The 18,316-nt window shown below is 34.1% G+C and overlaps 1 protein-coding gene across 3 annotated transcripts in view; it reads left to right on the top strand.

Annotated features, from left to right (window-relative positions):
- LOC128732476 (synaptosomal-associated protein 25) overlaps positions 1 to 17,943 on the top strand; it is a 105,415-nt gene extending 87,472 nt beyond the window's left edge. The window contains exon 8 of one of the 3 annotated variants that reach the window (XM_053825731.1): positions 12,807 to 17,943. In XM_053825731.1, coding sequence (XP_053681706.1) covers positions 12,807 to 12,872 — 66 coding nt within the window. In that variant the 3' untranslated portion in view covers positions 12,873 to 17,943. Of the gene's footprint in view, positions 1 to 9,803; positions 10,035 to 10,336; positions 11,402 to 12,806 lie in introns of those variants that run through there. The other 2 variants (XM_053825733.1, XM_053825732.1) reach the window with 2 other exon arrangements.
- Positions 17,944 to 18,316: the final 373 nt, after the last annotated feature.

Below are 18,316 nucleotides of genomic sequence, written 5' to 3'. Positions count from 1 at the left end.
TAGTAATATTCGCCATGATTGTACAACGTTTCGCCGAATATCATTTTGCGAAAAACCTTAAGCGGAAAGTACCATTTCGCGATCCTCTCCTTACTCGCTGTCGCTCGTTCCAGGAAACCCAGGTAGACCTAGGAAAACAAATAAACCTAGACAGTAGTGATTTCTGCGGGGAGTTGCCTCCCCCCAGTGGGCGGCGCTTCCGACGGCGGGTCGCCGGCAACACTCACGGCCGTCTCGTCCTGAATGATCTAGTGTTACTATAGATAGTTTTTGTGGTCTTGTTATTGACTAATGTTTTATAGAAGAGTCTCGAATTTCTCGAGTTCAATTAGTTTTTGAGTTTCGCAAAAAAATCTGTCTTATTTGTATGAGAGTCCATATCTCCCTACCACTGGGGTGAGAGGTCTCTAACAACCATAAAATAAATTCAAGACTCCAAAATCTCCCACATGCCAAATTTGGTTCCATTTGCTTAATTAGTTCTCAAGTTATAAGGAAATTTGAATTTCATTTGTATGGGAGCCCCTCCCTGCTAAATAGGGGAGGGGTCTTAATTCATCATAGAAAAAATTTCTGCCCCCTAAAAGCCCCACATGCCAAATTTGGTTCTATTTGCTTGATTAGTATTCAAATTATAAGGAAATTTGTATTTCATTTGTATGGGAGCCCCCCTCTTAAAAGGTGAAGGGGTCGTAATTCACCATAGAAAAATTTCTGCCATCTAAAACTCCCACATGCCAAATCGGTTCCATTTGCTTGATTATTTCTCGAGATAAGAGAAAATTTGCATTTAATTTGTATGGAAGCCTACCCTCTTAAAGGGGAGATGGGTCATAACTCGCTTTCTAAAGTGGAGAGGGGTCTCAATTCACCATAGAAAAAAATCTAGCCTCCAAAACCACTTACATGTCAAATTTGGTTCCATTCGCTTGATTAATTCTCGAGTTATGAGGAAATTTGTATTTCATTTGTATAGGAGCTCCTCCTCCTAAAGTGGGGAGGGGTCCTAATTCACTATAGAAAAAACCCACATGCCAAATATGGTTCCACTTGCTTGATTAGTTCTCGAATTATGAGGAAATTTGTATTTCATTTGTGTAGAAGCTCCCCCTCTTAAAGTGGGGAAGGGTCCTAATTCGCCATAGAAAATATTCTTGCCTCCAAAAATACCTACATGTCAAATTTGGTTCCATTTGCTTGATTAGTTCTCGAGTTATGAGGAAATTTGTATTTCATTGGTACAGGAGCCCCCCCTCTTAAAGTGGGGAGGGGTCCTAATTCACCATAGAAAATATTCTTGCCCTCGAAAGCCTTCACTTGCCAAATTTGGTTCCATTTGCTTGATTAGTTCTCGAATTATGAGGAAATTTGTATTTCATTTGTCATTTGTATGGAAACCCCCCCTCTTAAAGGGGAGAGGAGTCATAATTCCCTTTCTAAAGAGGGGAGGGGTCCCAATTTACCATAGAATAAATTCTTGTCACCAAAAACACCCACATGTCAAGTTTTGTTCTATTTGCTTGATTAGTTCTCGAGTTATGCAGTAATTTGTGTTTCATTTGTATTGGATCCCCCCTCTTAGTGGGGGAGGGGTCTCTAACCATCACTAAAACCTTTCCTGGCCCCAAAAACCTCTACATGCAAATTTTCGCGCCGATTGGTTCAGTAGTTTTTGATTCTATAAGGAACATCCCGACAGACAGACAGACAGAAATCCATTTTTATATATAAAGTATTGAAACATTTGGGTTGGAGACCATCTTTGCACTAGACGCATAGTATGCAGTTTGAATGCTATATGCATATCATCACAGATGATTAAATGCCTACCAACACGTTCCGGAAAGGTTGTAACATTAAATATGGGTCCATGAAACTGTCGTTGCTGTCACTCAATTCCTCCAGATATTCCGGAGGCAAAGGTACTTTAACAATTTTATTACGCTCTTATCACAATGGCTGCTCCATCTGCCACCAGTGTTTGAAGCTGCGAATTCTATGTTATGTAAACTTTTATAATGTTTCCTAGACATTTTAAACAAGCGAAAGATAAGATTTACATTCATTTGTTTACTAAAAAGCAACTACATCAAATGAAACACCGCAGCGAACGAACGAAAACAAACGTTCCCGTTGCAAATTTTGAATATCGTTTCTTCCTAGCGTTGCGTTTTCGCAACGCAAAGCTCAAAACCTATCTTAAAATTACAAAAATAATCAAAATTATGAAACAAAGTTTTTTTTGGCAAGCAACCGATTCTTACTAACACTGATTAATAGGTCAGTCGTTAATAGAGGTAAAATCGAGTTTTATGAGCATTTTTCCTTAACTGCCGGTAAAAAGCAAAACCTGTTGTTTTGTCACAGCTGTAATTATGTTACATGTAACCGAGCCTTCTCTAGAATCGAATGAAAGTGCGTTGCGTTTTCGCAACGCTGGGAGGAAATAGGTTAATATACAAAGGTAAACACGTTATTGTTGGAGAACAAGCATCAGCTGAGGAATGGCCGCCTAATATTCACGACTAAAAGGTTGACCTAGAAACAAGCGGTTTCAAACGTGAATAATTTCAGAGATATGTTTTCTTAAAACATATCGGTAGAACAGCATATGCGTTCCAATTAAAAAAGTTGTAGGGCCTAAACTCACATTTCCACACTATGATTAGATTACGATACTATTTCGTGGTTACCGAGTTCTGAACTAGTAAATGACACGGAATTGGATTATCCAAAAAAAAAACAAGGTAACTACCGACTGACACACAAGTTTAAAGCAAAATTCAAATGAAGTATACGTTTGTGGATCCTGTGGCACTCCACTATTATTAAAGTGATTCATCTTTACCAGGATGCTTACTTTATGTGCTTGGGTCAAAAAATTTTGAAGTTTGGTTTGGTTTGAAATAAAATTAAAGTATTGTACAAAATTTTGGTATATTAAATCTTAATAATATGGAAGAATAAACATTGGTTTCTTCTCTTTTGTTTAGTTATTGAAGGTTTGATGTTATTTTTTTCTTGCCCCCCCTCCCTTCGACAATATTTTGAGACCCGGACATAAACTTTTTTTGTATAAGCCTTATATCTAAGCAAAGAAATAATTCGAATTATTTTCTTGTCAGTATTGACATTTGTAAAATATCCTAGATACACTAAAATCGCTTTTTACGCGGTTTGTTTTACCTTTGTTATACTATAACAAAGGTTTAGGAATTGGTCGAAAAACACGAAATTGATCCGAGGCCCGGAGGGCCGAGCCACATATACCAATCGACAGGGTTCGACGAACTGAGCAATGTCTGTGTGTGTGTGTGTGTGTATGTGTGTATGTATGTGCGGGGCGCAACTTTTCTATCGCCTATTTCTCGGAGATGGCAGAACCGATTTGTTCGCTATTACTTTTGTTTGAAAGATATTATTGCCTAGTATATCACTATTGAATTGTTTCGAGGTCCGACATTTCGTTTAAAAGTTATAAGTGAACAAGTAAAAATTACGTGACACGATTTTCTCCGGACCCAAATGACCGATTTCAACGATCTTGGTATCGAATGAAAGCTCTTGTTAACACTAAATTTTTCGGATAAATTTTATTGAAAACAAACAATCAGTTTAAAAGTTATGCTTAAAAAACCTGTTTTGACAAGGTAATAATTATCGCCTGTTTCTTAGAAATGACTAAAGCGATTTAGACGCTATTAGTCTCATTTGACAGCTAACATAACCTAATAGATCACTATTGATTTGTTTTTTGATTGGACTTTTAATTTGAAAGTTATGATCAATTGAATACAACACATTAAAATTTACAATAATTTAAACGATTTCATCTAAGATGATTTATCTAGTTTGAATTATTTTGGCATCAAATTAGAGATTTTAATGCTACTAATATATCTGCAAAATTTCAGAAGAATCGGTTTTGCCGATCAAAAGATATTAACCCTCCAACACTCGCGCCGACTTTTGTAATTCGGTTACTCGCGCGCACAATGGCCCAAAGCCAAAAAGACATGCGCATTAGAATTTTGACTGGGAAAACTTGGTTTTAAGTTTATGGAACCTTCGGAAGAATTTCTTAAAATTGAAAGTTCTATCGTCTTGTGCAATTTAAATTTTGATTAATCCCCCTAAAAGTGAAATAAAAAAAATATTTTTCTTCAGTTTCAATATAACACATTGATGTGTTCTGCAAAGTTTTAGAACATATTATTACAAGAAATTTGGTTGAATACAGTAACCTTCTATCTATTAAGCGAAGAGAGAAAAATCTTATTTATTGTATATGAATTTGTAAGATCAGTTTTTTCTATTTTAGCTCTTTTTGTAATTGTTGTATTCCTTTATCATGTATTACAAAATTGTATAAATAGTAAAAATACACAACTTTGATGAATATAGTATACCTCTATGTTTGTTTGTTTAGATACTGTAGAACTTTGATTAAAAAAAATGCCTTAATTTTGACCCCGAATGACTCGACTACCAACAGATACATTTTAAACATTTTATATTTGCTGATTGTGTTGCTGCATACAGACACCATTTTTACATATGAAGAAACGAGAGAAACTTCCAGGGCCAATCGTGGTACAACTCACATGCTGATTGCTTCGTTTCTGTGATGTCAGTTTATGCTGATCTATTTGCCCAACAATTTAAAGTATTAATGCATTGAATAATTATGACATTTTGCTCATAACAAGGTAATTGAAGAATATACGTTAGTTAAACAGAGATTTGTAACTTTATAACAATATGGCATTCAAAAACCTACACGTGTTGTACAAAATGCGTGTTGTACAGCGTGAGTAATCGAAGGTTAATAAAAATTGATGAAATTTATTCAAGAAAACTTTATTGATGTCAATCAAAAATAATGGCGTTACAGAAATTTATGCGTAGTTCAAAAACCTATAAACTAGACTTTTACTACGCAATGTATATGTTAAAGAATAATATTTCCTCTTATAACTTGCTTTTACTTGCACTTACTAAAATTAGTAACAACCAGCTTACCCTTACTCAGTAATTTCATGAAAAAGGATCTATCAAAATTTATAGGTGCTGCTATTTTGTTTAAATTTTGTAAACTTATTCAATTTCCAAAAATTTTATGAAAACCAACGCACCACGCAACGTTAACCAATAGATGAATTATGTTCCGAAGACGTGTCGATTTCTATCTCAAATAGCAAATAAGACCGTATAACAAAGGTTCCTTTCACCACTAGGTGGATTAAATCGGGTTTTTTACGTGAATTTCGGAATTTACGCGGCTTTTTTACGCAAATTTCGGAATTTACGCGGTTTTTTACGCGAATTTCGGAATTTACGCGATCTTCGGAATTTACGCGGATGTGCTCAAAACGTCTATTTTTTCGCGTAGTGTTGAAATCCATAAAGCTTTTTTTACGCGATATTTTGGTTTATTTTACGCGAATTTTGGAATTCACGCGGTTTTTTTACACGAATTTCGGAATTTACGCGCTTTTTTACGCGAATTTCGGAATTTACGCGGTTTTGATTTACGCGGGACGTATCTTTCGCGTAAAAAGCGACTTGAGGGTATGTCACAAATGTCAAATCGGCCAGGCCAACTGTGAAGCATTACCGCAAAGACGATTCTGTGAAATGTATATTATTCATACATACATTTCTGAATCAACAGGGGAAGAAGAAACGGGGACGTCTCGTACCAACCGCTTCTGATTAATTATTAGTGACTGAGCTTTTTTCGTTGGGAGTATTTAGCTAGTAATAGTTAAATAATACTCCGGACCCTCGGGGATGAACTTATGGTATTTAGACCAACACCAAAAGCCAGGCTGCAATAGGCCAAGGATATAGCGCCTTATTTCGCTCTCTTAAAATAGATCAAACATCCCAATCACTAAAAATCTCTTATGTATATAAAAATGAAATGCTGTTCGTTTGTCCGGTATAGACTCGCAAACCGCTCGACGGATTTGGATGAAACTTGCCATACACATTACGTATGTTTTGATGAATGTTATTAGCATAGTTTGAGACCCCTCCCCCATCTAGAAGGGAGGGCACCCATACAAATCAAACAACCAAAATTACAAATTCCTTTTGGGCAGACCAATGACGTTCTCATATTCATATCAAACCAAATACTTTTAATAAGCCTACACTGTTTTTACCTGCTGCTATGGTCACCGCGAGTAATTTAAAGGCGATACGCAAAATTCCACTATTGTAGGAACATTTTTCATTATTAGAGGAATATTACCACTATTGTAGGAGCACAGACTAGTGTCAGGAAAAACAATATTTTAGATGTATTAACGAAAAGAATGGTATAATTTTGGTATGATTTTAAAGCCAACATTATAGCGCACCATATTATCATCTAGTTCAATTGAAAAATGATAAATTGAGCATGGGTCATTCCATCTCAAACGTACACAAGGTTTGGATTCGACCATTCAAATAGAATTACGCCTGCCCCAAATATTCAAAATGTTATATCACCCAAACTACCAATATTGTTTTTTCTAGTTAAGTAATTCTTATGTAGAATTCTCTGGCTAACATTTTAAGCATATTTATTTGAAAATAAAATTGGGGGTGTTTTGAGATATTCGCATTTTTCGTTTTAAATTGCAAAAAAAAGTATGATGTTGAAAATTAGATAAAGACTGATAACATCATTCGATTGCGCGGCCAAAAACCCACAGAAAAGGTATATTGGCATGTCTCTACATTAAACTGTTTCAGAGATTTTTAAACCCGAAAAATGCCTCTTTTTGAAAATCTGTAAAAAAAAGAAGTAACGCAACTGCTAGAGGGATTGATCAATTGGCGTAAAACTTTGGGAAATTGGTTGTGGGGTCGGAATGAACAATTATGCCAACTTTGGTTGAAATCGCTGATGGTTGGATCCAATTTTTCCGATTTTTGTGTACGTTTGAGATGGAATTACCCGCATTCAAATAGTCTTTAAGTACTATCCTCCGACATAATCCCACCATTACTGGAACATCTACCCTAGCACTACAATTTGAAGCAAGAGCAGTGTCTGAAAAAGTAGCTCCAGGTCTGCTTTCGGCATGTAATAGCTAATAATCAATCACAAAACACAAGAACATCGACATTTATTATTTTGCAAAACTTTTCCATAATACAGGTAATTTAAAAATTGTCAGATTCGAAAAATTTTGACACGATAAAAATTACGACCATTCGTGGTCGCGGTTTACTGCGATCTCTCAGTTTTTCAAATTAATTCAAATTGATTAATTAAATTTAGGATGGCTGGAAGGATAGTTAATATAACTTTGAACGTTGCACGACTGTTCCATGTGACTGAAACAAGTTGCACGGAGCAGAAATCATAGACATAATATTCAACCAGGATCGATTATCTTCTACAGTGACGACTCTAAATTAAACAACAGAGTTGGTACCGGATCCTATCAATATCCATGGACCAATGGCCGACTGTATTTCAACCATTGAATGATGTTGCAGTTTGTCTGCTGCGAATTTACAGGAGACTGAACCACTGCGATCATTATTAGAGATCTGTTGTTGTCAGACATACAAATTTATGTATATTTTCTGACAGCTATGCTGCTTTAAAAGCACTGAAGTCAGTTTCGTGTTCATCTAAACTGGTTTGGAAATGCATTTAATTCCTACAGCAGGTGGCTGAAATAACATGAACATTAAATCTTTTTTGTTTTTGTACCTGGGCACTGTGGAATTAAAGGTGATGAAAATGCTAGTCAGTGGAAAATGGATCGATAAAATCTTCGATTGGACCAGAACCACTCTATAATAGAACGAGTTATTTCCTTGGTAAGGGTTGAATACAACCCTCAGTAGTATGGACGAGTTCTCCCAATAAGACAATAAACTGTATTCGTTATATAAAACCTTATTGGGACAAAGCCCTTAATCATCAAGTGGAAACCACTCATGCTAATAGTGATAGGACACCGTGACGTGGTTTACAGTAAATAGGGGCCTGCTAAAATATATCAATCAAATAACCGGTCGCAGTGGAGAATGTACCCAAGAGACAAAACGCGTGTGTTATCGAACCATTGAAGATTAACAATTTGGGGTTAATAACTGCTGACTCTAGGTTCGTAAACAAACGAGAACAGTGTTAATACATTTTTCATCAGCGTTTTCAATAATCGCGATAGCTGAAGCTGAAGTAATGCTATGATGCTACGGGAAACTAGCAGTCATTACCTTTTCGTCGGAAAGTCCAATTTTGGAAGCAGTTTTTGGGCACAAAACAGGGATTCTGTCCTGGAAATTAAATAAAAAGAAAACTTATCCAATTTAATTCTACATTTTATTCTTGACAGATACGTATTTCGCCTACGACTTGCAGGTTTCCTCAGTGTCGTATTCTACTAATACGACACTACCTTAGGTTTCGTATTCTACTAAGACGTTCCAAAAACTTCAGGGATTCTGTATTCAAAAACGTATTCACTGCATTCTTCTAACCAATCTGAAAACAGCGAAAATATTTTCATGAGCAGAACTTTTGTTTCAAAGAAAAAAAAACTTGAAATTTGCAGAATCGATGACGACTAATTTCACCTTGACATCAACCAATGTAATTATTATTCATGATTTTTCAAGATTAAGGTTGTCAATATTTACTACAAATTTAGTTGCGTCTTTCGGACTTTGCAAATATTTCCTTAACTAAATAGTCTTCATCAATTATTATTACATGTACCTACTGCCAGTGGAAGTATAACTGTCCCATGTTACATTTTGTCATTTTCGACATTTTGTTGTCAAACGTTATAATTATATATGTATTTTTATAATATGAATCGAAAACATGGTGTTTATATTAGAAAACCTCGAAAAAATTTGAAGACAATTTGTCCCACTGAAAAAAAGACGCATATTTGTCTCGCTGCATTTACCTTTTCACATAAAATGTTTTCAAGTTGTATTCAGAATTTAGCGAAGTTGTTCAACATTATCTCAAAGAGGGATAAATAATAAACATCAAAACTAAATAATTTAAAAAAATCACTTTTTCATCTTTGAGTGCGATTTTCTCATTTTCGTGTTTTGTAACATGGGACAAATATGCTTCCAGCGGCAGCTACTTCTATGTCGAAAAATGTTCCACATAGATTTATGGCAAACTGCGAGCTGCGAAAATTGATAAAAGGGATAATTAATACTCTGGTTGTACATTGCTCGTATCAGAAAAATTGTTCGAATTCTGTAGCAAGTTCACACACGCTCGGTCGCATTACACGCACACCACTCTGACACATTCACGCATGCACACATGCAAATGTGTACGCATGCCAACACACGAACACATATACGCGAATAAACGCAAATGAACATACACACACCGCATACAAATCACAGACACATTGCATACAAATAGATAGACATGCAAACATTACACACACACATCAAACGTCACAGACACAAACATTGCACACATGCGCAAACATTGCACATATACACAAACATTGTACACATACACAAACATTGCACACACACGCACCCACACATACACATGCACCCACACACACACACGCACACGCACACTATACACAAATATTTTCTAGTTCACTCAATTAGTGTAGAACATGTAGATTAATTTTAATTCAAAAATTTGTTTTCTTCAGACTACTCATTTATTAGACACATTTATGATAGTTACCTTCCTGTTGATAGTTAATAGTAGAATCCAATAATTTCAATAAATCAATTATTACTTGCTTCTAACTCTGCATGTGGTGATGGTTATTATACTTTTCTCAACAATCCAGGGCGCATCCAACGAGGACAGGATAAAGGTGGCAAACGAGAAAGCACATTCGTTGCTCAAATAAGAAGGTTATCTATAATTTGTACATTTTTGGTTATACAACTTACTATACATATGTAATTAGTGGCAGAATTTCGTTGATGTTTGATTTGATGCTTCAGCGTTTTCTTCTTATTCTAGTATAAACTTTATGTGTACAACAGATAAACAAACAATTAAGTATGAGACATTGTATTACCTGAATTAATTTTATATAATTTATTTTTAACAATAAAGAACTCTTTACCTAAATCTTCAATGAATAATCTGATCATGGTATTATTAAACTCTGATTTCATTTTGCGCGAGATTGTTATTTCAGGAAAATCGATGATACTGATATAATTCCTATAGAAACAATCTGTTATTCTATAACTATCCAAGTGATATTGATTTAGAAGCCGGGCACATTCAATAGTATAATTGATAAATACTTATTTTTGTTTAACGCACCTTTTGACACTTACTTTATCGCACGGCATCCACATCCTACAGGGAGAGTCCAACGCAACCAGGATAGCAGCGGCAAACGAGAGAGCCCACAGTCTTCTGAAATAAACAGGCCCAACGAAGCATGAAAGTTTAATGTTATTCTGGATAAGATTGTATGTATGATTGCTAGCGCATTCCGAATGTGTGACACAGAGAAGTGAAAGTGAAATCTCTATCATTTATAGTTTCAAATCCACAGCAAATAACACTTAAATATTATATGATCGAAAAAGAGATATGAAAAAATATATATATATATTTTTGTCAATCATTTTCAATACTATTGATCAAACCTTCTAAACAAGGTTAGCCTCGCTATAAAATTTGTTCATTAGCTATAAATCCTAATTAGCTTGTTTTGCAGAGCATAGGCAATCTTCCATTGATGGCAAATAAAGAATGCATCGGAAGATTTATTGTTAAGAAGGATCACCCGCGCAAGAACCATTCTTGCGTGATTTTTAAATATTGCTTGTTGAAGAGCCATTCAATTTTTTTAACCAATTTATAAGTTAATTACTTTTGAGCGTTATAAGGTCTTGACTCACTATTGGCTGAGACGGAACCTTCGCAATGTGACGGTGATTTGTATTTATGAACCAATTACCGAGCTAACTGTCATAAGTGTCTTGCAAAATTTTTCCAATGTTATCAAAATTGCAAACCCAGAAACAAATTGTTGTTCATGTTTTTTATTGTAAATATGAACCAAAAGATTCAAAATTCTGCAGTATATGTACGTCGTACATTGTAGTCACTTAAATTGAATTCAATTTAATATTCGCTACTATCTTCTATGCAAAACTCATGCAATTCAAAAGTAATGAAATAAAAAAAATAAATTGACTTCTAGTAAATTATTTCCATCCAATTATGTGGGCTGCATCAGGAAAAATAGCTGCAAGAATACTTTTATTATTTAGTTTTTCATGATAAGGTTATCTATAAATAGGCAAAATGATCGACTTTTTTAAAATGCAATATAGGTGATCTCTCTTAAACTGCTTTATCACGAGTATTTATCACAGATATGAAGATTATTGTTGCCTGTATAAATATGGTATCTCCATCTGAATATCATAACAAAAGTATGTATTAAAATAATAACCTTGTAAAAAAGATTAAAAATCCGCTTGTTAAATTATATACATATATATACAAAACAAATTAAAACTACGAGAAATATATTGAAATTCCCCAATACGCGAACATTGAAGGTTAGTATTTCAAAAATAAGCAAATTTGCTTTTATCTCAGTCTAGTTTTCAATATTCCTATTCATTGTAAGTTCCATTTGATTGTTACAATGAGTCACATATAAAAGCAACGATGGTTACAATAGCATAGTGCTATGTTTATCCATAAACATTGGATATCCCATAGATCGAGATTTTCAAAAATAATGGGACCAAAGTATCTGGCCAGAGAACCAGCGTTTAAAAGCGGTTACTTATTCAGATTACATCATATGGTGGGAGTGATGATGTTGGTCATCGGTTGAATTATTTGTTAAGGGGAAATAATAGAAAGTGCGCATTTGCAACGTTGTGCCACAAGCGACCGTTTGTTGGTGTTACTGTTTTTTACGTTATAAACGTTTATTCGCTCGGAAATGTAAGGTCAAATGTAAGCAATATAGAATCGATGTGCATTTACCGTTGAACTATTATCCTAGCTTGCTGTAGGCAACCTAGTTTTGCAGCTTTCTAGACAAATCATATGAGTTTGATTTATGAGAGGTCAATACATACATGAATTCCCAGTTTCTAGGCTTCCTAAGATTATGGTTATAACAAACAGTAAATAACAATCAATTCCGTTTTCAATACTTTTTCCCACCGAAAACGAAAAACGACCTTTAGTGTGTAACTATCCCGCTTTCAGAAATTCAGCAAGTTTATTGTAAAGGCAATACGGTAAATAAGTACGGTAAATACATGAACGCAAGAAATATCCTGTTATTTATGATTACATCTGTTACGCTTCTGTAGGCAAACCTTCAATATCTTTTCGTACAGTTAAAACAGTTTTTTAAATAAATATCATCTAAACGGCTTTCTGAATAAAAACACATCAATAACAAAAGAAATTTGAAAAATCATTAGTTCACAGAAATTATCTGATTCTCAACTCTAGCTAAAGTAACTTAAGAATTGTGTGACTAACTACTAAAACGTGAAACAATAATAAACCGTTCATTCTATGGGCCTATCCATTTCTGTCATAGTACAGTTGCAAAGTAAAAGCTACCTATTTGAACAACACATAACTTGAGAAAATACGTGATAATGATAACGAGCATTTCCAAACGAAAATGTATACCACGACGCATAACTAAGAGCCTCGGAAAAATGACAGTACAGTTTTTAATTATGCTTTAAATTTCTGTTAAGTTTAGTTTCAATCTTAACTTTAGTCGTTTCTTTTTTGTTTACTTATTTCGTGTTTTTTCGTTTTTTCTTTATTTTTATAGGGCGATGAAAACACTACCAGACTTGAAGAAGCTAGCAAACGGGCTGGTCAGCTGTTGCGAAGCTAGCACGGAAAGATAACCATCGTTTTCGTTGAATTTTGTTGTTTTGACATTTTTTTTGAAACATGCAGTTTAGTTTGCGATGCACATCACATGTTACAGATACAGGCAATACTACTCGTAATGGCATATTTGTCCTACGGCATGTATATATTTGGGACAAATATGAATCGAAGTGTAGCAATACACTTTGAAGAAAAGAAAAAACCTGTGCGATCTAAAATAAAAACTTTTGTTTCATTTGTAACTTCCTGGCGATTATTTCCAATGAACAAACATTTGTTTTTTCGTGTTTTATTTGTCCGCATATGACGATACAGAAACCTACGGCTTATTGAAAAGCGAACCATATCAAATTCAAAAATATATCTTTTAAACTGATGTCACATAATAATGCATCTTTTTCGCAGTAGCTCGCCGTTGGCACCGAAATCCACACTAATAACCTTCTTATTCTGATACTCTATTGATATTGTAAGCTTAAGATCGTCAAGAAGTGCGAATCTGTTGATTGAGATTAGTCTCGAATCTGCTTCTAATGGGAGTAAGTCTCTATCAAACAGAATAATGCTAGCAATAATAGTAAAGAAAACACAAATGTGATATTTCAACATAAAACTTAACGACTTGTATAACAAAGAATAGTAATATGTGCTTGAAAAAGACTTCCAGTTATTTTATGTATGATTATTCATATTACGACACAACTTCATTTGGTGGAATTTGCAAAAGAAATAGATTAACATCAAATTATGTGATTGACCAGTATACTTTTGAAACTGGCTAATTGTTTATTTTATCTGATTAATCTCTGGCATCGTAAAGATAGCAGTTGCTATCATAGTATGGGAAGTAACTTACCGAGCAAAATGTAAATTTGTCTGTCGTGGGTAGACCTCTTATAGTATCCTTAATTTCTGAGTCTTTTCCTATATTTTATAGCCCTAGCCTCTCCTATGACACATCCAAATTTCCACATAAATAGGATATTTCAATGTAAATTAAAAGATTGAATTGACTATCTTAATTTACAGTCCTTCAGTCGAAATGTTTAACCAAATTGCATTCATTCAAGTTTTACTGGTCATACCAATGTTGCCTTAGTATTTTCCAATTGGTCGATACAGTAAAATAACCTAAAAATTGAGTAAACTTCACTTCAAAACACGACGGTTCGGAAAGGTTGACTTGTAGCTCATCTAATGATCATACATATGCTCAAAATATGCCAATGACACATTCCGCGGGCCGGTATACCAATCAGACATTTTATAAAACATGCTTTTTGCATTGTTGATTATTTTTCCATGATTTGGCAATGTTTGAACCTTTCAAAACTGCCGTAACTGGTATTCTAGCATTTTCGAAAGTTATATAAAACGTGTATCGAAAATAAATGAAATTTACAAGAAAAAAATGATTTTTCGTGATATTTTTGAAAATGCTGCTACAGTGCGCTAAAACTTTTCATAATATCACTTGTTTTCGACCAACTTACAAGGGAATATATGCTGAATCCATTCCAAAAATAGTTTGGATGTAATTTTGCAGTTATTTTGTATTTCAAGTGGATGAAATAGGGCCATTTTCTTGCGTTGTAACGTCACGAAAAAGGCGTACTTTTTCGCTTTCGCAGAAAAGTACAAATTCGAACAATCTAATAATCCGTATGCTCTTTGTACTCAAAAATACCTTTAAAACGGTGCCTAAAGAATGATGATAAGTAAAGTAGAACCTAAGTTACAACTGATTGAAACTCGCGTTGTAACGTCACGGCGGTCAGCCGGACGGATTCAAAACAAGTGAGACATAAGTAATAACATCAAAACCTTAAGGCATTGCATAAAAGTTGCTTCAGAAAAGTTTCTTCATTTAAAAAGCACTTGCTAGTGGTGAAAAAATATTCGGACATTAGGGTGTCCTCAAGCAGATACAAAAAATATTTTCTCTATTTTAAGTCAGAAATGATAGCTGTCTACAGAACATTTGAAGAAAAACTAATTTCAAGAAACTTCATTGAATGCTGAAAATTTCTATTTCTTGCATGAAAAAAGTTATAGAGCCAAACTCTTAGGGACACCCTCAAAAACAGGGTTTTCGATCTAGTTCTTTAATAACGCTTCGTACACCTTTTAGATGTTCTAATAAATTTTTAATCAAATTAAATTGCACATTTTCGTCGAAGATACTAGAACTCTATCTTTTTCCCTTTAGGAGCTATCCCTTGTTTCTTTCATTTCGACATGTTCACCTACGGTTGCCTTCATAATACCTTTTTTTTTAGATATTCCTCAGTGTTCTGTCCTATATTGTACATGGTGGAATACAGCATAAATTGACTCACAAAAACAAGTGAGATTAGCTGCTTATAGCTGCTTTTCCCCGAGATACAGTACATTAAAGAGTACATGTAAAAATAAAAAAGCCAGTAATAGCTTCTAAAGGGAAAAAGATAGAGCCTACTATTTTCGACAAAAATGTGCAATTTAATTAGATTACCAATTTATTAGAACATTTTCAAGCCATACGAAGCGTTATTAAAGAACTAGATCGAAGAAAAAAAAACTATTTTTGAGGGTGTCCCTAAGAGTTTGGCTCTAAAACTTTTTTCATGTACGAAATATAAATCTTCAGTATTCAACAAAGTTTCTTAAAATTAGCTTTTATACAAATGTTTTGCAGAAAGCTATCATTTCTGACTTAAAATAGAGAAAATATTTTTTGTATCTGCTTGAGGACACCCTAATGTCCGAATATTTTTTCACCACTAGAAAGTGCTTTTTAAATGAAGAAACTTTTCTGAAGCAACTATTATGCTATGTCTTAAGGTTTCGATGCTATTACTTATGTCTCACTTTCTTAGCATCCCACCCACTGCGCGACGTAATTTGTGAACAACCCCACAATTACGTAGGCGAAATAGTGAAAGACAAATTAACAACACATTTTTGGATTATCCCTTATGTGCAGAGGGCAGCAACAGCGATAATTAACGAATATTAAATGAACAGATTTTTCATGACGTTACAACGGAGCTACGACCCTCTCTGTGCAAAGCAGAGCGTTGTAACGTCACGAAAAGTAAAAGCTGTTTAAAAATTAACTTCACTAACTATCGGAATTCTGAAAACGGCAAGTTGTTCAGTATTCATCTCTTATCAAATCATAGAAGAAAATCTTTAGATAAAATTTGAAAGAGAGCAGAATTTTCATGTTTTTTGACAGAAGAACCAAAAGACGTATTTCTGGCGCGTTGTAACGTCACGCTACATATTTGCTTTCCAAAACAATCTGGGCAAAGCAAATGCTATTAATTTGTTCACTTTTAATAGGAAATTTTATGCTCTTTCCAAATATATAATAATATTTGGGGGTTTCTCAACGATTTTCCCAGCTAAAACATAAATACTGTGCAAAGAAAAGTCAAAACATTGTAACGTCACGGCGGAATGTGTCCAATATCTTCTAAACTTATTGATTATTCATGCTATACATGAAAGGTGTCTTGAACATGTTATCAATCACTTAATTACAGACACAAGCTAGTAAACTTAATCAATGTCAAATATTCAATAAATTGCCAAAAAGCATATGTACTTATTTTTATAACAACGCATCTGGCATATATTGAGAGATCAAATTTAAATATCTTCAATACATCTGCTAGAATCATTTTTCGTTTCCTCTTGAACTGTATTTATTAACATAGATTCAATAAAAGTGTTCAAACTGTGTATTATACAACACAAATTATTGACAGTATTCGATTTGAGCGACCAATACTGCGCTTTGAATTTCGTATTCGTCGTATTGTATTTCGTCACTTGTCAACTCGAGCATAATGGTGAGAATAGTGCACTCCTTTCAATATCAAACTATTATTACGTTTCGTGGTAGTCTGAAAAGATTCAAATAATCATGGCTGGGGCCGCGTCTATACCCTTACTAATAATTGCATTACACTCAAGATTTATATGAAGGTGGCTTAATGCCTTTGGTTAATTGCAGTCAACATCAAAGAGATTTTGAGTTCGTTTTACCCCAATGTCCCTGTTGTTGTCTCTGAGACATTTATTGATTTTGCATACTTCAACTACAGGATATGAAGAGATTTGCTGATACAACCCACTCCCGACTTGCTCTTACTTCACATAATAGCTAACATCCATTAAAGTACGGATGAGTTTCGCTAGTTCGGTTTTTGGTTACTCGAACCATGATTTTTATTTTTAAAACAACTTGAAAAAGCTGTGTGACTTTAATTCAAACTGTGGATAATAATAATTTTAAGTCGCCTGGCCTGGTACTTAGCCCAACAACCGTATCGCACACAAGCTGAAACAATGTGTCAAAAGTTTAGAGTACACTTTGCGCAAGAATCGTAACTTAACACAAATGCGTTGAGACGTTGCGTTATTGCCAGCAATAGTAGAATATCTTAGGCTGAAATAACCAATATATTGGCTTATTGATCTACTGAAAAAGATGAAACACACAAAACAAGAAAGTAAAAAGTAAATCTATCACTTTGAAATATATTCATCTCTTGTTGTCTTTGAAAACTCTATGTGTGTTGTAGAAATCCAAACCCCTTCTAACAAAAGCAAAACAAGTTTTAGTTGAAATATTTTACATTATTTTTATTTCAATTTTGCATCCTAATATTGGTAAGACCGTTAATCAATCTACCGAGCCAACTCCAAGACAACTGAGTTTCCTCCCAGATTCAAAAGCACATGTCTATTTTTTTGTACTCTAAAAGCATTCTGTTCAAACACATGCGAACAAACGAAGAAAATAGTCAGGGAAAAATGTTTAGTCGTATTTATCTCACGAAAGTTTACGAGGATCCCGTCTTGCGCGGTCTCCAAATATAGTTTATTCACGGGAATTTAAACGTTTCCATCATTATTTAACTATTCCAACTATCATTGTAATATATTATTTTTGTTATTCTGTGAACATATGTAACGAACAAAACGCGAAGAAAAAATTTTAGGAGAGAAAAATAATGCATCAAATAAAATTAGAATAGTTATATTGATAATATGGTTAATATTTTTCAAATGTATTAATAATAAAGGACAAAGATAAAACAAAAAGGTCTCATTTGAATCAATTAGAAATGTATATATCACATCCCAACAAACATGATAGTTTCACGTAGTCTTCCTTAGATTTCTATTCCTTAGCAAAAATGAGGCGGTGATCGAAATTACAAGTGCTAGAAATCATAGTTGTTTGTCCATGTTGCTCAATAATCTAGCAAGTACCGTTTACCCTATGTTTCCCACTGATCGCTCTATTAGTAACTAATACTAATAATAATGATGATTATGATATTGTATTATAAATTATAGCATGCAACAATTAAAAAAAAGTTGATTCCATTATCTGCAGGATTTTATTATTCGGATATAAAAAATATAGTAATTTTGTAACTCTACGGA

This window comes from Sabethes cyaneus, chromosome 1, assembly GCF_943734655.1.
Source record: "Sabethes cyaneus chromosome 1, idSabCyanKW18_F2, whole genome shotgun sequence".
Taxonomy (NCBI): domain Eukaryota; kingdom Metazoa; phylum Arthropoda; class Insecta; order Diptera; family Culicidae; genus Sabethes; species Sabethes cyaneus.
The sequence above is the reverse complement of the archived record's forward strand: the minus strand, read 5'-3'. Positions and strand labels throughout refer to the sequence as shown.